At 40.3% G+C, this 22,495-nt stretch overlaps 3 protein-coding genes across 6 annotated transcripts in view; 1 reads left to right on the top strand and 2 right to left on the bottom strand.

Annotated features, from left to right (window-relative positions):
• The first annotated feature begins 283 nt into the window (after positions 1–283).
• si:dkey-251i10.2 (uncharacterized protein LOC562682 homolog) lies at positions 284–2,420 on the top strand. Its single transcript, XM_064971192.1, has 5 exons — positions 284–622; positions 1,001–1,119; positions 1,222–1,331; positions 1,836–1,900; positions 2,000–2,420. Exons 1-5 carry the CDS (start codon positions 430–432, stop codon positions 2,107–2,109), a joined length of 597 nt encoding a protein of 198 aa, XP_064827264.1. The 5' UTR covers positions 284–429; the 3' UTR covers positions 2,110–2,420.
• Positions 2,421–3,384: 964 nt separating this feature from the next.
• Positions 3,385–5,690, bottom strand: si:dkey-251i10.1 (uncharacterized protein LOC100038774 homolog). Its single transcript, XM_064971606.1, has 4 exons — positions 5,495–5,690; positions 4,191–4,674; positions 3,960–4,100; positions 3,385–3,824 (listed from the first exon to the last, which is right to left on the bottom strand). Exons 1-4 carry the CDS (start codon positions 5,603–5,605, stop codon positions 3,667–3,669), a joined length of 894 nt encoding a protein of 297 aa, XP_064827678.1. The 5' UTR covers positions 5,606–5,690; the 3' UTR covers positions 3,385–3,666.
• A 702-nt stretch (positions 5,691–6,392) lies between these two features.
• Positions 6,393–22,495, bottom strand: part of LOC135544172 (pre-mRNA 3'-end-processing factor FIP1-like) — a 37,553-nt gene continuing 21,450 nt past the window's right edge. Inside the window, exons 1-17 of one of the 4 annotated variants that reach the window (XM_064971602.1) lie at positions 18,491–18,537; positions 18,220–18,385; positions 17,791–17,833; positions 17,573–17,663; positions 16,241–16,347; positions 14,432–14,490; positions 14,221–14,331; positions 13,980–14,110; positions 11,378–11,517; positions 9,153–9,252; positions 8,882–9,026; positions 8,725–8,748; positions 8,434–8,491; positions 7,892–7,929; positions 7,608–7,779; positions 7,313–7,489; positions 6,393–7,052 (exon numbers count right to left, since the gene is read on the bottom strand). In XM_064971602.1, the coding sequence (XP_064827674.1) occupies positions 6,929–7,052; positions 7,313–7,489; positions 7,608–7,779; positions 7,892–7,929; positions 8,434–8,491; positions 8,725–8,748; positions 8,882–9,026; positions 9,153–9,252; positions 11,378–11,517; positions 13,980–14,110; positions 14,221–14,331; positions 14,432–14,490; positions 16,241–16,347; positions 17,573–17,663; positions 17,791–17,833; positions 18,220–18,307 (1,608 nt within the window). In that variant the 5' untranslated portion in view covers positions 18,308–18,385; positions 18,491–18,537 and the 3' untranslated portion in view covers positions 6,393–6,928. Of the gene's footprint in view, positions 7,053–7,312; positions 7,490–7,607; positions 7,780–7,891; positions 7,930–8,433; positions 8,492–8,724; positions 8,749–8,881; positions 9,027–9,152; positions 9,253–11,377; positions 11,518–13,979; positions 14,111–14,220; positions 14,332–14,431; positions 14,491–16,240; positions 16,348–17,572; positions 17,664–17,790; positions 17,834–18,219; positions 18,541–22,495 lie in introns of those variants that run through there. The other 3 variants (XM_064971603.1, XM_064971601.1, XM_064971604.1) reach the window with 3 other exon arrangements.

Below are 22,495 nucleotides of genomic sequence, written 5' to 3'. Positions count from 1 at the left end.
ATGTGGAGAAGAAAGAGTTACTTTGTTTCGCCATGCATAGAAAAACATCTTTTGGGGGAAAATAGAATAGGGAACTGTTGCTCTTGCGCGTGGTCAAGGGTTCACCTGACACCCCTGTTGGTGCACGGGCATGTGCACGAGTGGTGAGTAAAATTGTAATTTTTCACAGTGTGTGAAGAAGAAAGAGTTACTTTGTCTTGCCATGAAAAGAGGATAAAGCTTTTTTGGGGTGGGGGGGATAGAATATGGGACTGTTGCTCTTGCGCATGTCAAGGGTTCAGCCCTGTTAGTGCACAGGCATGTGCATGAGTGACTCAGCAGTAATTTGCTTCAAAAGAGCATCTCTTGATTCAAGGCTCCCATTTCACTCTTCCCCCACCTGCCCTCTGTAAGTAGTGCTGCTGTGCTGGATTACTTTGACTTGACCTGATGGAGCTGTTGATGTTTAGTCTGGTCCTTCTACAAGGGATCTCTCCCTGCTTTAGCTTTCCCAACGGTGCACCCACCTCCGCCTGTGATGACATGATTCCTCGTCACACTGGGGTGCAGCCACAGCCCACCCCAGCACCCTACACCATCCTCACCAGCACCAACACCCTTCAGACTGGCCAGCCCATTACAGGTAAGATGTTGGACATCCTACCTACACCTTACAGCTTTGGACATGCCCAAGGAACTAGATGTGATTTCTAATTTGATCGGACCAGTAACACTTGTCTACTGACATGAAATAACCCTAACAAATAGTTCGCAAATTAGAAAAATGTGTTGTCTTAAAAATTACAGTTCTTAATTCATAGTGGAAGGGATAAGGCAGGCCAATGATAGTGGTCACATCTTGGCACTTTTCGATGGGTAAGACAGTGTGTCTGAGGCTTCTTACATTTTCTGTTATCATGCCTGAACATTGATTCAAGATACCACATTTCTGCAGATGAAGGGGAACGCAATGGCACATTTGTATCACTCTGTACTGTTTGTTGGTATATTTCCCCATAAGTGACCATAACTGGAACAAACTACAGAGGCGTGCTTCTGGAGGCCAGATCGGCAGCCAGCACTAGCACTAATGCTTTAGGAAGTTGGCAACTTCCTCCTCCAGATACCAAATTCCTGCAGGTAAGTTAATAGCTTCCCATGTGTAACCTAATTGGAGTGAAAATTCCACGAGTAAACTAAACATTCTAGAAAGAGGTTGACAAATATGATTGTGTCTCCAAGTGCTCAGGAAATAAAGAAGGTGCCATCACCCATGCCAATACTAATGTGAAAGACGACACTACTGTGTTTACCTGGTTACCACCCAACAACACCAACACTATCTACTTCATGTAAGAACATAACACCAAGGGCTCTATTCAATCTGTATAGCTGAAGTTCAGCGTTACGTTATTAAGTTTAGAGCCTCATCACCCTTACTACACTTTTCTAAAAAAATACCATTGGCTACACACATTACTCAAATGTAAACATGCGTGTTTGCTAAATCTCAACCACTACCTCCAGAGGCAATGTTAAAAGCAATGTTCAGGCATTCACCATGTCTGCTCAATCGGGAATAATCTTTACATTTCCAGTGCGCAATCCTTATGCTTCAGCGATCCAGATTGAATAGAGTCCTGAATCTAATCTTGAACCCTTTGTGAGTCTATAAAACTAGATGATCCGTTTTGCTCAGCACGTATTACACAAAATATATGACAGAAGAATAAGGGTACATTTACTATTAAATTCTGCCAATTTAAATCAAAAGTCAGATAAAAAAAAATCTGTTTCTCTCACACAGCACTTTGACAGGCAAGCTTTCATTAATCTGCATTGCACTTTTTTTTCAGGGCCACTGTAGCCCAACAGCGCACTGTCTACTGGTTGAATATCAGGTCAGGAACTGTGATCAGAGGTGGGTGTGAATGTACTACAGTAGATTAGATTATGATCCATCTCACTTTCTCTTCCAGGGGTCTGTGCTGACCTCTTTCTACTGTATCTTGTGTCTCAGGATCAGAGGGCATTGGTCTGGCTACAGGTGGAAATCCAGGGATGGCCAGTAACGGATTTCTGCTGCTCCTTGCCCCATGTATGCTGGTGTCACAGATGCTCCCAAGATAGTTCCATTCCATTTTGATTCTACCGAAGCAGCTTGCATCATCCGCTTTTATCGGAAAAAATATTTTGATTGCATAACATATATTGTATTAGAAAAAAGTACTTTCCATACAAAAGTTTTACTGATTCAAGGTAGTATCATGCAGCTGTTTGTGATACATTTGCTTTGTCTTCATTCAATTGGGGACTAAAATACATCCTAATTATTTTACTTCACTATAACCTCATTTATACTTGTTAACATGTCCTGATGTTGTCCATATTCTGATTGTCAGAAATATGTCTACACATGGTATTAAAATGTCATTTCTGTCCACTGTGTCCGCATTGTGACCAGATGTCACGGTTCCACCTTGTATGCTTTTTATTTTAAGACAAGTCAATGGTGGCACTTGTCAATTTGTTTGAAGGCAGATAATTATTTAAATACCTTACTGTCCAGATCCATCAACACATAAATGCCTGACTAGCTCTGGAGTTCATCAGGAAGATCTTCCCAATGTCTTTAATTCTACACCCATGTAAAAATGTGAGCATAGAACCAGGTTTAAATGGGGGAAGTTGGACAATGAGTTTGGTTTACTCTAGAGGGCACTTTGCCTACCATATGTAAGGCAACTATGCCAGATTTCCCACCAGACTCCTTCAATTCTAATGTAAAGCATACCATAAAATGTGGACAGGAGTTGAACTACATTCCAACGGTGCGGTCACAAGCCAAAAGGGAGTGCTCTGGGATCATGTAACACGCCTATGGCAAGACTAGCCAACAAGGCACCGGACACCATTGGCACAAACTAAATATTATTTTAAGTCTGTTCAAACTTGTCAGCTACTATATTTCACTTCTTGGATCATTATGCCATAACTCAAAGCCCAAAGCCAAGTATGTATGACTATGCATAGGGCAACAGACCAGTTCAACCAGGTAGTGCAAATTCATGCAAAGGGTTTAGTTTACACTGCAAAGTCTCCAGATGTTTCAAAATCTTCATATTCCATCTGCTGAAAACATTCTGGAAGTTTATTACATGCTGAAACGCTGGTAAAGTAATTTCATTTAAATTGTAATAGACTATAACCATAGCTTTAAGTCAGAGGCTAAGTAGTTGATAAGCACAAAACTATAGCTGTAAGTGGTGTAATCGACTTCATGCACTTGATTAGCCAATCAGTGCACATTTCCCATAATCTCTGAAACAGACATTCAACAAAACTGCATACCAATAGAACTTTGCAGCCCCCCCCCATAAAAAACACCACTGACATCATCCAGTGTAGGTTTGTCCATTATAATGAATTTATTCAAGTGGTGGTTAGAAACATACCCACTGGAGGACAGGAGTAGTATTTGAGGTTTCTTATACAGGAATGACATTGGTAAATGAGAATGGAACGTTTGAAAGATAAAATGCACAACTTACAGCCGCCACCCTCAACTAGTAGCAGACCACTAGCTGGTTCACATAAATAAGGCAGAATGCAGGATCCATAGGAGTGGAAAGTTGTTACATTTAGCCATTTAATGTAAATTCAACAGTGATGTTAAAAAACAATAATTTAAAGGACTTTCTTTAGCTCATCGTACAAGACCAGCACAAAGGCACCACCCATGCCTCTGAGAACATTGGACCAAGCTCCTTTGAAGAAGGCCTTGCCACCCTCATCACGAGCGATCTTCTTCCAGCAGTCAATGGTACCAGAGTACATGATATCAGCTGGAGAAAAAAAGTTGACCCAAGTTAGGACATAATGTCAATTTAGTTGTAATTGGAATTGCATGTTTCTACTAGTCTTCCAATGTACAATTTCTCGCTAAACACTGGACAGTGTAGGTGACGAGGAAAACTCACCTCCTTTACGGCCAGACTGCATCATCATACGACGACGGACAGTGTCGAAGGGGTAGGAGGTCAGGCCGGCAACAGCAGTTACAGACTGAGCGATTGCCCAGCTCACTAAGATGGAAGTGTTCTTGGAGTCTGGCAGCATACCTGTTACATACCACACATAATATTACATATGCATATCGCACAAACGGACAGCTTTCTGTGAAAAGCTGTTATCAGTGTTAGAGTCTATACCTTTAGCTGTGTCATAAATTCCGAAGTATGAAGCTCTGTAGATGATGATGCCCTGGACAGACACTGCGAAGCCCTGGTACAGACCCCTCATACCGTCAGACCTGAACGTCTTCGCCAAGCAATCTGCCAGACCGTTGTACTCCCTCGCACCAGCTTTTCCGACATCAGCTCCCAGACGAGTTCTGGCGAAATCAAGAGGGTAGACAAAGCAAAGGGAGGTGGCTCCTGCAGCACCACCAGAGGCCAGGTTGCCAGCGAAGTACCTCCAGAACTGCTTTCGCTTGTCTACACCGTCAAGGAAGACACTCTTGTACTTGTCTTTGAAAGCAAAGTTGAGGGCCTGGGTGGGGAAGTATCTGATGACATTAGCCAGGTTACCTCTCCAGAAGGCAAGGAAGCCCTGCTCCTTTGGAATGCGGGTAACACAATCTATGATACCCTTGTACTGCATTTCTTTGCTGATCTGCTTGCTGGCATGTTGGACCTGTTAAGAATATGAGAACACATATGATAAAATATATAAACCCTTAGATGCATGCTGGAAAAGCTGACGTTTCCTGCCCTGCAGTCAGCTCTGAGCGCTGCTCGTCTCGACCTTGCCACCTGCTTAAATCCGGTATTTTTGGTTGCTAACGATTTGCATCAACTATTTAATTGAACAAGACAGACCCAACACTTGGTTACTGTTTGCCGGTCAAATTACCCTGCAGACTTTCAATGCCAGCCAGGTATTTAGTTTAACCTCAGTTCTACCACTGTGGCTGCAGTAACTACACAACTATTCGATTGTTCAATTCGCGATAATGTATATTTTACTGGCATGATTTACTACGAAACCAAGCTAGTTAGTCGAGTAACGTAACTAAATTGTTACATGTAAATGAGTTGTGTAGTTAGCGATATCAGGTGACATCCAGAAAGAGGAATTGCCCAATGTCATAGACTGGCCCTGGCTTTGTTAGCTAGCTAACGTTAGCATTGTGTGGCTGAGCTAGCCAACCTGCACTAATGACGGACTGCGTTAGCCAGCCGGCTAGCGTGTAGGTCATTGGAAACATCTCATGACCTCGAATTATGGCAACCAACAGAAGATGCTAGATAACCATCCTGCGTTTATTAAACATATCAGATCAATATAACAGCCTCAAGACATTGAAAAGACATAGCTAGCTAAATGTAAGTTGCCGCAAGGGTGATAAGCAGCGTGCATTTCTCTAGCTAGTGATAACGGCTAAGTTAGCTAGCTGATGCTTGCCATGCAGCAGAGGCGGCATAACTTTAGCTAGTCATGGACCAATAGCTACCTGAAGGAGAAGCTTGACTCTCTCGATGGGCGCAACCGCCGTTTTGGAGATGGCAGCGGAGATGCCACCAGCCAAGAAATCCTTGGCAAATGAAACTGCGGTCTCATTCATTGTGCGATGTTATAAATTGACTTGCAGACAGAAGAACACTTGCCCTGCAACAGCGGATGGCCTACCACGAAATGGCCGATTTTATAGACGCGTAGGAATTTTATGAATTCAGCAGATCGCGAGACACAGCGGGAACTCATATCACATTGTCATCTGACGATAGTCGCAGGGGAGAAGTTATCCGCAATCACAGATTTAGCGTCGTCACCAGTTACCACAAGAACAAAATCATAATTATGTCTACAATTTATCTTCTTAAAATCTGATTTAAACCTAACCACACAGCTAACCTTATGCCTAACCCTGACCTTAACTGAAGAGAAAAAATGAACATTTTGTTTTCATTAATCTTGACGATTTTGTGGTTGTGGTAATTTGTGACAACCCAGATCTAGGATTATATCGTCCTACCCATCCTTAATCTCAACAATCAATGGGACCTAAAATATATCTGACCCTGTATCAGTGGAAGGTGCAACTTCTACCTCCCACGAAAGCCTTTGTAATAAGGGGTTTATTCAGAAGGGGCACAATCGTTTTAAACATTGCAGATAAAATGCAACATGATTTCCTATTATAATCTAAACCCCATGAAATCAATTTGAATATGCCTAATCAACATTGTCATAGCACCCTTCAAAATGTAACAAATGTCCAATGAGAAGTCTACAGTACCATGGCCTGATGGTTTTTATTGGGTGAATTGTCAAACCCTGCTGTGATTACAAACTACGCTACGCATAGTTGAAGTGGTCGATGGTCACAGATTACAAAAAAATAGTAAAGCCCAGGTCAGGATTTAGTTTAATGTAAAGAGAGGCGACAGTATACAGTATTATATTATACCATGCTACTCTGTGCCAGAATGTCAGAAGATAAGACACATTTTTATAGTTTGAATCTAATCTACATGATGACATATCTGTATCAACTAATATTTCTTTTAGAAAAAGTGGTATCAACACAGTGTTTGAAATGGCTTCTGGCAAATAAATTACATTCTATATATTTACAATATGACGAAGCAAGATGGGGCCTGTCCTAACAGTGACAATTGTGAATCTGGACAATGTAATGATGCAGTTGAGAATGTCCATGATCAACATTCTCGTATGATTACATTTGTATTTTAGGCTACACACCATTGAAACAACTTAAGAAGCCATTAGATTGGAATCTCTTTCTTGATTCCAATCACTTCACTTGAAATGGACATTTCATATTCAATTTTTCCTTACAAGAAATCAAAATTGTCTAGCCATGGTCATTTTCTTTTTACAAAGATTAAAGAACTAGCCATGGAGCCGCAATGTTCTGCCCTTTTCAGTCCTTGTGCTCTTCCCCACGCCCCAACATATCCTCTGGGACATCCTTGTCCTCTTTGCTGCGTTTGCTTTTCTTGTGCTTGTGTCTGCGATGCCCCTCCCCCTCATCATCATGCTGTTTGCTGTAAGGAAATTAATAAAATAATATAATTCTGTTAACATTTTTGTAAGCGTTTATCTTAAGTCTTAAAGTGAGTGACCACACATTGCTAGTAAAAAGAACCACAAAGCTTATCAATGTAGCTTATGTTCATCAATCTCATAAATGTAGGCCAGTAAAGTAAAACCTAACCAGTGTGTATAATATATTTGCAATAAACCACAAATTCTGTCCTACTGCATTTTCCTTTTTCTCAATCTGACCATACTAACTTTCCCTCACCGTTTGGAAGACTTGTGTTTACCACTCTCCTCCTTGTCACGATGGCGTCTGTCTCGCTGATGCTCCTCCCTCTCCCTGCTACGCCCACCGCTGCTGTCGTGAACATGAAGGTAACTGTGCTCAAATTCTCGCTCACTCTCTCGATCATGGCTGTAGTAGTGGTAACGGTCATCCTCACTAGGCCAGATATCAGGACAGATGAGAGAAAGTTAAGGCATGTGAAGGTTAAATTTCACCACAAAACATAAGCCAATGTATCTACACTGTTTAACTTTCTTTTTCTTTGTTTACACACTTATATTCGCTGGTGGTTGGAGTATGACCTCTCTCTTGATCTCTGTCTCTTTCTCTATGACTTCCTTGGTACTCCCAATGCCCTCGTCCTCTGTCTTCCCCCCCCTTCTCCAGCACAGAGCCCCAAGGCATGTGTGATGATGAAACTGGAGGGTAGCTAATGAAGCTTGACTCTGAAAGAAAATACACTGCATTAACTGCAATACAAGGGGAAGTTATTTGATGTGTGGAGTATAAGGCATGACAATTGTATTTTGAACCTGCCAGGTAAACACGATTACATACCTCCACTGTTGTATCCAAAAGGAAGAGGGGCTCTACTGCTGTAATTCAGGGAAGGACAAATTGTCAGGATTAAGACCATCATTTAAACATTCACACAAACGCGGCAGAGTAGAGAGAGGCTCTGACTGGTACTGCTTATGAAACAGAAGTTGTCTGAGTCTGATGCCTCACTACAGTCCATAGTAGAGCTGCAGGAAGATGTTTTGGGGTGGGGGTGCTACGAATTGTTTCAGAAAGAATTTTTAGCATGGCCTACAGACTGCTATATTGGTCTGCTAATACAGGACTATTAAATGCCTAGTGCACTACTTTTGTGAGAGAAAAAAAACATTTCAGGGGGTACTGCAGCACCCTCAGTACCCCTACTTCCCGTGGCTGTGGTTGATAGCACAGCAGATGTACCTGTCCTATCATCAAAAGAGTGGCCCGGCAAACCGGTTTGCAGACATTTTGGAGTTGGGCGTGTCTTTAGAGCAGCGTCTGAACGTATTGCCTTATTAATGCATTAGTACATTTTAATTAGTCTATTGACTCTCACATACCTATCCACAGGTGGCATCATCAAGGTAGGGGGAGGAGCAAGGGGAGGTAGGAACAGGCCTAGGGGAAAAGCAGTATGTAATCATCACCAAACAACAAATATTTGATCTTGAGTATAACTATGTAGCATAGACATTCAGATTACATTTCTAGATGAATGTTTATGCATGTTTACAGCCATTTCAAAGCATGTTGTATCATATTATCATACTACAATAAAAATGCAGTTCTCTTGCATCCTCTGAGAAACTAAGGACTACACAGAGTTTTGTGGTCTAGCTATAAAAACTTACCTGTAATGGAAGGTGGGGGCATACCTGAGAATGAGACCAAACATGTAAAGGTATTATAACATTATGTTATCATTTCTCATCGCTCTCCTTATCATATCACACGACTATGCATTTGGTATGCTTTCATTCATGTTCTGGATAAAGAATGATACCTTACCTGGGGGGTGAAGAGGTGGGGGCATACCAGATACTGGTGGAGGAGGATGCAGGAAGTGTGGTGGGGGCATACCCATTGGAAGAGGAAGAGGAGGTCCTGCTGGTGGAACCAAGGGTTGTACCTTGTTACCATGGTCTCCGAGCACCTGCAGAGTTGTTGAGAACATTGAATGATGCAGAACAATAGGTGTAGGTGTGTGTCTTACTCTCCTTAGCTTGCAGTTATCTTTGACTTCATCACATAAAATCACTGAATGTGTGAACAGATTAACCTGGATAGGATTCTGTTCCTGCATTTCCCTCCTTCGGCCTTCAACCCGGCGAATGGCTCCTGTCTGTCCACCAATCACATCAATAGTTCCACCCAATTTCCTACAGAAAGAGATGACAGACATCTGTACTCTCTCTCACTGCAGTCAGGAGCCATTTATGCTTCACATGATTTCTCTACCAAGTGTAAAATAAGTATTTAACAAGCGTAGCTCTTTACAATCCAGTTCTTTTGAGGAAAATGTTGTACCAGATCTGAGTTAGTCTTGTAGATCCCAGACCTAGGGCAGCAACAGCACTTGGTCTGGGATTAATGATTGAGACAAAACATTTTTTTAAAGCCAATAAATCACGAGGCAGATATGCCAGAATGTCACGATTCGAAACCAAAGTTTGCAGGCAAAACCTTTGCAGTGGTTTTAGTGAAGGTGGTTGATGCAAACTAGCCACTTGTGAAATGCACTAATGAAAAATAACCCCTGTGTTCTCCATCTTGCTAGCTACTATTTTGTGTCCAGGAATGTTTACGTTAGGACAACAAGCTAATAACTCAAAAAGAGGATAAGGCAGTGATGTAAGAAAGCCGAATGGCCCAACACCACCCTTTCCTCTATGCCAAACTGACATTGTATATATACTGTTAAGCTGGAACATTGGAATATTGTGGGAGACAAGACTGAGTTGGTGTGATGCTTGAACAGGTAGAGGTTATTACTTCCATATTTAAGCATAACTTTATTAACAGGTTTTCTTCAAATCAAATCAAATGTTATTGGTCACATACACATGGTTAGCAGGTGTTATTGCGATGGTAGCAGAATGCTTGTGTTTCTCGTTCCGACAGTGCAGCAATATCTAACATGTAAGTTAACAATTACACAACAACTACATAATACACACAAATCTAAGTAAAGGAATGGAATATATAAACCTAGCAACAACAAAAAAGTCCTCTCACTGTCAACTGTGTTTATTTTCAGCAAACTTAACATGTGTAAATATTTGTATGAACATAACAAGATTCAACAACTGAGACATAAACTGAACAAATTCCACAGACATGTAACTAACTTAAATGGAATAATGTGTCCCTGAACAAAGGGGGGGGGTTAAATTAAAAGTAACAGTCAGTATCTGGTGTGGCCACCAGCTACATTAAGTACTGCAGTGCATCTCCTCCTCTTGGACTGCACCAGATTTGCCAGTTCTTGCTGTGAAACTCTTCCACCAAGGCACCTGCAAGTTCCAGGACATTTCTGGGGGGAATGGCTCTAGCCCTCACCCTCCGATCCAACAGGTCCCAGACGTGCTCAATGGGATTGAGATCCGGGCTCTTCGCTGCCCATGGCAGAACACTGACATTCCTGTCTTGCAGGAAATCACGCACAGAACAAGCAGTATGGCTGGTGGCATTGTCATGCTGGAGGGTAATGTCAGGATGAGCCTACAGGAAGGGTACCACATGAAGGAGGAGGATGTCTTCCCTGTAATGCAAAGCGTTGAGATTGCCTTCAATGACAACAAGCTCAGTCCGATGATGCTGTGACACACCGCCCCAGACCATGACGGAACCTCCACCTCCAAATAGATCCTGCTCCAGAGTACAGTCCTCGGTGTAACGCTCATTCCTTCGACGATAAACGCAAATCCGACCATCACCCTTGGTGAGACAAAAACGTGACTCGTCAGTGAAGAGCACTTTTTGCTAGTCTTGTCTGGTCCAGAACGGTGGGTTTGTGCCCATAGGCAATGTTGTTGCCAGTGATGTCTGGTGAGGACCTGCCTTATAACAGGCCTACAAGCCCTCAGTACACCCTCTCTCAGCCTATTGTGGACAGTCTGAGCACTGATGGAGGGATTGTGCGTTCCTGGTGTAACTCGGGCAGTTGTTGTTGCCATCCTGTACCTGTCCCGCAGGTATATATATATATATATATATATATATATATATATATATATATATATATATATATATATATATATATATAAATATATGGATGAGCAATGACAGAGCGGCATAGGCAAGATGCAATAGATGGTATAAAATACAGTATATACATATGAGATGAGTAATGCAAGATATGTAAACATGATTAAAGTGCCATTATTAAAGTGACTAGTGATCCATTTATTAAAGTGGCAAATTATTTCAAGTCTGTATGTAGGCAGCAGCCTCTCTCTGTTAGTGATGGCTGTTTAACAGTCTGAATCCCTCTGACGTGTTTACCTGTTAGGTGGGGGTCCTGCCTTCAGTCTGTTGGCAGCGAGGGCCAGGACTGAAGCAGGGGGAAAGTCTGGCTTGTAATCAGGCTTGATGGAAGACGGTTCTGTATCCTTTTCTAAAGTGGTTGCCCTTCCCTGCTGAACCTCGAAAATAAAACAATTATCCAATTATTTCCCACCCGCAAAATATCACTGTTAATATAATCAAATCTATGTTAGTACTATATCACATTTAGAAATAAGATAGACTATTATTTTATATTAACATTAGTAATGTTATTATCAATGGAATTATTAATGTATTATTTGACTTGGGGCCAAATCCAGTGAGGTCTGGTCTTGATTTAAGTGTGGGATGAGAAATCTGACACAGGAAACAGCAGCTTTTCCTTGGCTGGGCCAGTCTATTTTATTTCAGTTCACATAACTACATTTCCTGTCTTTCTTGATGATTAAAGATAGAATCATTAATTGCTACATACATTTTTTGACTTATAAATGAATGATACAGGGCCTTTAGAAAGTATTCATACCCCTTGACTTATTCCACATTTGTTGTGTTTGTTACAGCTTGAATTCAAAATTAATGAAAACATTTTTTCTCACACATCTACACACAATATCTCATAATGAAAAGGTCAAAGCATGCTTTTAGAAATGTTTGCACATTTATTGAAAATGAAATACAGAAATATCTTATTTACCAAAGTATTCACACCCCTGAGTCAATACATGTTAGAATCACCTTTTGCTGCGATTACACACTGTGAGTCTTTCTGAATAAGTCTCTAAGAGCACTGCACACCTGGATTGTACAATATTTGCCAATTATTATTTTCAAAAATTTCAAAATTCTTCAAGGTTGTTGATCATTGCTAGAAAACCATTTCAAGTCTTGACCATAGATTTTCAAGCAGATTTAAGTCAAGACTGTAACTTGGCCACTCAGACACATTCACCGTGTTCTTGGTAAGCAACTCCAGTGTAGATTTGTGTTTTAGGTTATTGTCCTGCTGAAAGGTGAATTCATCACCCAGTGTCTGGTGGAAAACAGACTGAACCAGGTTTTCCTTTAGGATTTGCCTGTGCTTAACTCCATTCCGTTTATTTTTTATCCTGAAAAACTCCCCAGTCCTTAACGACTACAAGCATACCCATAACATGATGCAGCCACCACTATGCGTCAAAATATGAAGAGTGGTACTCAGTAATGTGTTGTATTGGATTTGCCACAAACATAACACTTTGAATTCAGGACAAAAAGTGAATTACTTTGCCACATTTTTTTGTAGAATTACTTTAACGCCTGCATGTTTTGGAAGATTTTTAGTCTGTACAGGCTTTCTTTTTTTCACACTATCCATTAGGTTAGTATTGTGGAGTAACGACAATGTTGCTCCATCTCAGTTTTCTCCTATCACAACCACTAAACTCTGGAACTGTTTTAAAGTCACCATTGACATGGTGAAATCCCTGAGCGGTTTCCTTCCTCTTTGGAAGGATGCCCGTATCTTTGTAGTGACTGGATGAATTGATACACCATCCAAAGTGTACTGAATAACTTCACTATGCTCAAAGGGATATGCACTGTCTGCTTTTTAAATTTTTTACCCATCTACCAATTGGTGCCCTTCTTTGCAAGGCATTGGAACATCTCCATGGTCTTTGTGGTTGAATCTGTGTTTGAAATTCACTGCTCGACTAAGGAGCCTTACAGATAATTGTATGTGTAGGGTACAGAGATGAGGTGGTCATTGAAAAATCATGTTAAACACTATTGTCGCACACAGAGTGAGTCCCTGCAACTTATTATGTGACTTATTAAGCACAATTTTACTCTTGAACTTATTTAGGCTTGCCAAAACAAAGGGGTTGAATACTTATTGACTCAAGACATTTCAGCTTTAATTTTTTTTATTAATTTGTAAAAATATCTAAAAACACAATTTCACATTGACATTATGGGGTATTGTGTGTAGACAAATGACAAAAACAATCTCAATTGAATTCATTTTAAATTCAGGCTGTAACACAACAAAATGTGGAAAAAGTTATGAAAAGGTTAAGGGCTATGAATGCTTTCTGAATGCACTGTATATACCCATTCATTTTTTAAGAATATAACTTATAAATGCCACATGAGCTTAGTTCAACTGGCATACCCTATCAGAACCCAAAATATAAGCTTGTTTCACTCCAGTGTTTGTAATGAATGTAAATGTAAACAAATACTACATAGCCTGAAAACATTGTTAAAAATATAATTTGTAATAATAACTTTGTAGCTTTGTCTTGAATTTGAGAGTGGTTACATTTCTTCAGGCCCATCTCTCAGCTTTTTACCAAAACTGAGGCAGGGTGGCGCTTTGTTATTGTATCATTTCAGGATTCTATCTTAAAGGTTAATTACTCTTAACAAATCAAATCAAATTTATTTATATAGCCCTTCTTACATCAGCTGCTATATCAAAGTGCTGTACAGAAACCCAGCCTAAAACCCCAAACAGCAAGCAATGCAGGTGTTAACCATCACTGTTTGGAGACAAACAAAGTTTTACAGTAGTGTGATAAAGTAGGTATAATTAATCAATGTTTTGAGGACTCACTGTTATCTTGTTTTCAAAACTGAGAGGAGCACTGGGCTCCAGGCCAAGCTGTAGTCTGCGCTGTCTCTCACAGTATCCCTTCCACGTTTCCTCATTAAAACCATAGTTGAAGTAGTCTGAGAGGTCGGCACCTAGAGACAGAACAACATACAAAATAACAAATTGATGTTGTAACAATCTGCAGCAATTTTATTTCAAAGATTCAAATGGTCAGTTCAGTATACATAAACAACCCCCTTACCTGGCTTTCTCCATGGTTTGTCCTCAAAGATGTCCATTTCCACCTCCACAACTGGTGCACCATTGAAGGCCCCTAGTGTCTCTATATCTATCCCTTTGGGCTGCAGCTTAACTTGTAGCAAAACAGTAACATTATGAATTAGTCAACAAATACAATAAAACATTTATTGCCCACCTTAAATAATCCCCCAAAACAGGACGAGTTCACTCACTGGCTGCTGCTGAGGCATAGCAACGAGCTGGTTTCAAGCTCAGGTTCATGCCCGTTCCCCTGCAGAGATTCAGAAAGATTTGTTTATATGTATCCAGTGGCCTTCATTAGCTCCCCAGATTTTAAATCAAGTGTGATACTGTCTTTATTATTCATTACAGCAGTATACACAGCCCCTCAGAAAGTATTCACACCCCTTGACATTCCACATTTTGTTGTGTTTACAGCCTGTTGTGTTGTGTTACAGCCTAATTTCAAAATGTATTACATTTTGAATGTACTTTTTTTTTTTACCCTCACCTGTCTACACACAACACCCTATAATACATTTTGAATGTACTTTTTTTTTTACCCTCACCTGTCTACACACAATACCCTATAAATGACAAAGTGAAAACATGTTTTTGACATTTTTGCAAATGTATTTAAAATGAAATACTGAAATATCTCATTTACATAAGTATTCAATCCCCTGAGTCAATACATGTTAGAATCACCTTTAGCAGCGATTACAGCTGCGAGTTTTTCTGGGTAAGTCTGTAAGAGCTTTGCACACCTGGATTATACAATATTTGCACATTATTCTTTTTAAAATTCTTCAAGCTCTGTCAAGTTGGTTGTTGATCATTGCTAGACAGCCATTTTTATGTCTTGCCAGAGATGTTAAAGTTGATTTAAGTCAAAACTGTAACCAGGCCACTTAGGAGTATTACATGTAATCTTGGTAAGCAACTCAACTATATTTGGCCTTATGTTTCAGGTTATTGTCCTGGTGAAAGGTGAATTTGTCTCCTAGAGTCTGTTGGAAAAAAGACTGAACCAGGGTTTCCTCTAAGATTATGCTTGTGCTTAGCTCTATTCCATTTTCTTTTTATAAAAAACACCTCTCTAGTTCTTTCCGATGACAAACATACCCCATAACATGATGCAGCCACCACCATGCTTGAAAATATAAAGAGTGGTGCTCAGTGATGTGTGGTGTTGGATTTGCCACAAACATAATGCTTTGTATTCAGGACATAACGTTCATTTCTTTGCCACATTATTTGCAGTATTACTTTAGTGCCTTGTTGCAAACAAGATGGATGTTTTGGAATATTTTTATTCTGTTCAGGCTTCCTTCTTTTCACTTTGTCATTTAGGTTAGTATTGTGGAGTAACTACAATGTTGTTGATCCATCCTCAGTTTTCTCCTATCACAGCCATTAAACTCTGAAACTGTTTTCAAGTTACCACTGCCCTTATGGTGAAATCCCTGAGCGGTTTCCTTCCTCTCTGGCAGCTGAATTAGGAAGGACACCTGTATCTTTGTAGTGACTGGGTGTATTGATACATCATCCAAAGTGTAATTAATAACTTCATCATCTTCAAAGGGATATTCTATGTCTGCTTTTTTTTTTTACTCATCTACCAATAGATGTCCTTCTTTGCGAGGCATTTGAAAACCATGAATCTGTGTTTGAAATCCACGAGGGACCTTACAGATAAAAATGTTCTCCTGAAATTATTTAGGCTTGCCATAACAAAGGGGTTGAATACTTATTGACTCAAGACATTTCAGCTTTAAATTTTGTATTAATTTGTAAAAATGTCTAAAAACATAATTCCACTTTGACATTATGGGGTATTGAGTGTAGGACAGTAACACAAAATCTAAATGTAACCAATTTTAAATTTTGGCTGTAACACAACAAAATGAGGAAAAAGTCAAGGGGTGTGAATACTTTCTGAAGGCTCTGTATTTAACCCTCTGACTTAACACAGTTTTTTGGAAAAGCAACTGTCTCTCGGGATGCGCAAGTACACTTACATGTAGGAAGGTGCACCAGTTTTGATGTTACCAATGGTGACCTTGACGTCATCCTCATCATCACTGTCACTGTCCTCCTCCTCTTCACCTTCAGTACCTTTGGCTTCCTGTTGAAAAAAGGGAGGAGCATAGTAACATTAACCCCGTTGAGTCGCCCATTTTGTACTTCTAGCCCCTTTTAAACATTGTGTCTTTGAACTACAGTAGGTTGTACCATTGGATTAGTCTATTTCTTCTGCATCTGTAGATACCATCCATTAGTCTATGTGATTAGCGGGGTCTGAGCTAAAACTGTGTTTCTGAGAAAAGGGCAGATCCCGAATGGTCTGAATGGTTTACACTACAAACTATTAAAAGCTATCTATGAAAAGATGAGACTCTCACAAACACAAGCATGTTTTGCTCTGTGACGCTAACAAGCTACACAAGCCTTAAAAAACAAAGATTGCAATTTTGAAACTGCCGTAAAAGTGCAGTAACTGCAGTCAACTGTGGTATTCTGGACACAGTAATTGCAAAATAACTGCAGTGTACTGCAGTTATACTTCACTCTAACTACAATTGTTTTCGTAAGGGAAGAGTCGTTAGAAGGTAAGGGGTTCTTCTACATAGATCATAGGAAATCCCAGGACAAAGGGTCTATAATACTGTAATAAGCTCACATATAGCTGCTGTCATGAACTCCAAACTTCACACAGTTGTCACTGACAAGTTGGATATTCATTTCCCAGTAAGCAAACCATTTCTGTAATTACAGCATTCATACAAATACATTTTTATCAGGTTTTTGCTTTGACTGACCTAGTTTTTTTTTTAATTGACATTTGTCAAAAAAACGCATGAATACAACTGTTTATGTTAAATAGTTTTGTGTTCTACTTAAAGCCCTTGTTGTCCTGAAAAGAAAATGGTAAAACACTTAATTGTGATGCTAAATATAAAGTCTGGACATGCAGATAAATGAAAGTCAGATAAGCAGATTTTTGATGGAGTCTCGGGACTGATAGGGTTAACACTACAAAATGAACGCTCACACCTGCACCATTACGTAAACCAACATACACCTCATTGGTTGCCTGTGAGAGGTTCCTCTATTTCTATTGGTTGGATCTCATCGCTGTGTTACAGTATGAATGAACCATCAGAGGTTTGGGAATATCCATTTTCTCCGAGAGAAAAGCTATGCAACTAATAACACCGGTGTACTATTATGTAACAACTTACAACAGCTGTTAAAATACAATGGTAACTCTTTAGCCTACATTGTGAAAATGTTTTAGAACTAACTATTTATCTATGTGATAAGAAATGTAGATGATATTGCCCCCATGCCTGTGATGCAGCATCCTTCTCTTCGGTATTGCCCATTGAAGTCAGCTGAAGGGTATTGCCCATTGAAGTCAGCTGAAGGGAGTCACCAGGCCTAATAAGCAGAGGGGGGAATTATTGTAGTTACATTGTAATAGCATGTCAAATAATATTTGGAACATCATGTGCCTTGAGTGAATTTGGGTGAGAGGATCAAGTGAGCAGGAAAGTTACATTCTTACCCAGGCAAACCCTCGGGGGCATTTTGTTTCTTGGTGTTTTCCCCTAAGAAAAGATGACATGATGATTGAAGGTCGATGCATTTATTGCCAGTCGCCTAGCATTTAAGACAAGAGCGTTTTGGAGCCAATTTGTTTTGGGCTGAGCTGCCAAACCATACTGCAGATTTTGCAGGGGAAAATGTACATGATAAAATCATCTTAGGTGTGCATCCTAAGATAAATCAAAACACCCCACAAAAAAAAGACACCACTAGATGTGCAAAAATGTGCGATGCGTAGGATTCCTATATGTTTTGGACCAAGCATCATCCGTGAAGCCACTGGTTGGTGTTGTGCATTTGTTAACTGTTTCAATTAATCTTGATCAACATCTGAGGGAACTGTTTAGCGCATGCCTTGTGTATCCATGTGGATACATTGTATATTCACCCCCATACAGCCAATGCTCTTCGTCTTCAACTTGATGGGGCTCACTCAACGGGACTGCTGATTCTGAAATGGTCAACTCAGTAGCCATGGTGTAAATTAGATGCGTGGTCTATTTTTCCGGTTTTCGACCTTGTCCGGCCGCGAGTGTTCGCCGAATAGCAAAATCCTATAACAAATCATGTGCCTGATAACACCTCTGCCATTATCAAGTCATCAAAATGCGCTAATTATCACGAACTGATGATAGTAACCTCTATGACAGACAGCCTACCTCTTTCCCAACAACACCCGCCTCCTTGTACAGTGGCATTCAAAAGGCAAAACAAAAGGCCCTGGGTCCTAGTGCCTTCACAAGGCTTTGTATTTTAACTATTCAATTTATGGGGCTTTATTGGCATGGGAAACATATCTTAACATTGCCAAATCACGTGAAATAGATCATAAACAAAAGGGAAATAAACTATAACAAATTTACAGTAAACATTAAAGTAATAAATACATTTCAAATGTCATATTATGTTTATATACAGCGTAGTAGTGATGCGCAAATAGTTCAACATAAATATGGATTGTATTTACAATGGTGTTTGTTCTTCACTGGTTGCCCTTTTCTTTTGGCAACAGGTCTCAACAGTTTTTACCCCCAAGCTATAAGACTCCGGAACAGGTAATCAAATGGCTACCCGGACTATTTGCAGTGTGTGCCACCCCCAACCCCCTCTTTTTACGCTGCTGCTACTCTCTGTTTATCATATATGCATGGTCACTTTAACTATACATTCATGTACATACTACCTCAATTGGGCAGACCAACCAGTATCTCCCGCACATTGGCTAACCGGGCTATCTGCATTGTGTCCCACCCACCAACCCCTCTTTTACGCTACTGCTACTCTCTTCATATATGCATAGACACTTTAACCATATCTACATACTACCTCAATCAGCCTAACTAACCGGTGTCTGTATGTAGCCTCGCTACTTTTATATCCTCGCTACTGTATATAGCCTGTCTTTTTACTGTTTTATTTCTTTACCTACCTATTCACCTAATACCTTTTTTGCACTATTGGTTAGAGCCTGTTTGTAAGCATCTCACTGTAAGGTCTACCTACACCTGTTATATTCAGCGCACGTGACAAATAAACTTTGATTTGATTCAACAAGGTTTTCTGGGTCTATATTTTTTGGTTGGACAGGTTTCTCAATTTCTTTGTTAGGTTTTAGCATCCTTCATCAAACCATTTGTCATTGTTAATTTTCTTAGGTTGTCTGCTTGACATTTTTAGATTTGATAGTATATTTGACCTCTCAGTTTCCTTGTTTAGGTTTTCTAAGTTTTCACCTTCACTATTACAGTGAAACATTTTGTCTGGAAAATTTGTCTAGAAGGGATTGAATTTGCTGTTGCATGTCTTAATATTATTCAGTTCCTTTGGCTTTGATGCCTCATGATTGCGCAAAGTGCTGTTCAAGTAGAGTGTGATCTAATAGGGGTGTCAGTGGACTGACTGTGAATGCTGTAAGAGACTCTGGATTGAGGTCAGTGATAAAGTAGCCTACAGTACTACTGCCAAGTGATGAGCTATGTGTACCTACCATAGGAGTCCCCTCGACGCCTAATATTGACTACAGTGCCTTGCAAAAGTATTCATCCCCCTTGACGTTTTTCCTATTTTGTTGCATTACAACCTGTAATTTAAATTGAATTTTTATTTGGATTTCATGTAATGGACATAAACAAAATTGGAGAAGTGAAATGAAAAAATACCTTGTTTAAAAAAATAAAATAAAAATGACTAATGGAAAAGTGTGTGCATATGTATTCGTCCCCTTTGGTATGATGCTCCTAAATAAGATCTGGTGCAACCAATTATTTTTGCATTCTGTGCGCCATCTTTTGCGTTGAGCTTGGGGGGGGTGGGGGGGCCTTGGGGAACGTGTACCGTTAAGGCGTTTAAGGAATGATGGATGGCACTAAATACAGGGAACTTCTTGAGGAAAGCCTTTTTCAGTCTTCCAGAGATTTGAGACTGGGATGGAGGTTCACCTTCCAGCAGGACAATGACCCTAAGCATACTGCTAAAGCAACACTCGAGTGGTTTAAGGAGAAATGTTTAAATGTCTTGGAATGGCCTAGTCAAAGCCCAGACCTCAATCCAATTGGGAAGCTGTGGTATGACTTTTTACAGATTGCTGTGAACAGATTGCTGTACGCTAGCGGAAGCATTCCAACTTGAAGGAGCTGGAGCAGTTTTGCTTTGAAGTATGGGCAAAAGTTCCAGTGGCTAGTTGTGCCAAGCTTAGAAACATACCCCAAGAGACTTGCAGCTGTAATTGCTGCAAAAGGTGGCTCTACAAAGTATTTACTTTGGGGGTGATGAATAGTTATGCACACGCAAGTTCTGTTTTTTTTGTCTTATTTCTTGTTTGCTTCACAATAAAACATATTTTGCATCTTCAAAGTGGTAGGCATGTGTAAATCAAATGATACTAACGGTTGTAAGGCAACAAAGGGTGGTAAATACTTTCGCAAGACACTGTATGTACATACCCAGCGTCCAACAGAGCTGCACGAGTTGTGACCCATTTTTGTTGGTTATGTTGTCGTAGTTGTGTCTATGGGGGCATATGGGAGAGGGAATGCTGTCCCCCCAGGTACCCCCTGTGTGCTGAGGGTATCAGGTTCTTGTCCAGTTCTGGCATTTAGGTCACCACAGACTAGTACGTGTCCCTGGGCCAGGAAATTGTTGCTCTCCCCCTCTAGGATGGGGGAGAGCATCCTTAAAGTATTGGGGGTACCTGGGGGGGTAAAGTATTGGGGGTATGTGGGTAGCCTATCAGGTGTAGGCTATATCATACTTCCAAATGAAGATAGCCTAAACAGAATACAAACATAAAACATAATAATAAAATAATAATACTATCCACATGTTTTCTAATGGCAGCTATTTTTCAGAGATGTGATCAACAATCAATCAATCAATTAATCAATAAATCAATTCTATTTCTCGTTAATGCAATATACACTCTCCCACCACCATTTGCTACAGAAGTGTTGTTTCTTAATCCTGTTCCTGTGGAGAGCTGTGTACTGCTAGGGCAAAAACACAAATGTGCACCCACTATACAGTCATTAACAGAGGTTGTTCGGTGAATAACGCTCTGGTGATTAACCTTGTCCGTCTGAGACCTGAAGACTTGTGTTAGCTCCCTGTGATGATGCCTTGCCTTTAGCTCAGCAGACTTGTGGTGCACAGGAGATCCTGGTTAGAACCGCAGTCAGTCACATGGCGCCGTGACCCAAATGGGTGTCTGCAAGAAATAACCCAAATGGGTGTCTGCAAGAAATAAAGGGAAAGGGAAAAGGGGATACCTAACCCCTCAGAGAGGTGCGGGGGGCTACCGTAATAAACCATGTCATCGGCGCCCGGGGAACAGTGGGTTATCTGCCTTGCTCGGGGGTAGAACAACATATTTTTACCTTGTCAGCACGGGGTTTCGATCCAGCAACCTTTCGAGATCAATGGTTAATGTCACTATGTGTTGGGGCCAAAGATCAAATTTAGCTTTAGGGCCACTAAAAACCTTGATCTATCGACCCATGATCTGTTAAGCAGTAGGCTTCATTGGAGCAAAGGGATGTGATATGAACCTCAGCAACGAAATGTAATCCACCATTTATAAAATTGTGTAGGATTTGGCAGAGGGAGACCTCGTGTGGCAGTCGTTGGAGCTTTTTACAGTCTGTGTTGGAGTCATTCAAAAAAATGTCAATGTTTTATTTCAGTGTAACTCGCTCGATAAGTTTATTTATCTGAATGTTTTTTTATTTTTTTATGTCACCTTTATTTAACCAGGTAGGCAAGTTGAGAACAAGTTCTCATTTACATTTGTGACCTGGCCATGATAAAGCAAAGCAGTTCAACACATACAACAACAGAGTTACACATGGAGTAATACAAACATACAGTCATACAGTAGAAAAATAAGTCTATATACAATGTGAGCAAATGAGGTGAGATAAGGGAGGTAAAGGCAAAAAAAGGCCATAGTGGCGAAGTAAATACAATATAGCAAGTAAAACACTGGAATGGTAGATTTGCAGTGGAAGAATGTGCAAAGTAGAGATAGAAATAATGGGGTGCAAAGGAGCAAAATAAATACAGATAAATTAAAGATGGGCTATGTACAGGTGCAGTAATCTGTGAGCTGCTCTGACAGCTGGTGCTTAGAGCTAGTGGGGAGATAAATTTCAGAGATTTTTTATGATGTA

This window comes from Oncorhynchus masou, chromosome 8 (assembly GCF_036934945.1).
Source record: "Oncorhynchus masou masou isolate Uvic2021 chromosome 8, UVic_Omas_1.1, whole genome shotgun sequence".
Classification (NCBI taxonomy): domain Eukaryota; kingdom Metazoa; phylum Chordata; class Actinopteri; order Salmoniformes; family Salmonidae; genus Oncorhynchus; species Oncorhynchus masou.
The sequence above is the reverse complement of the archived record's forward strand: the minus strand, read 5'-3'. Positions and strand labels throughout refer to the sequence as shown.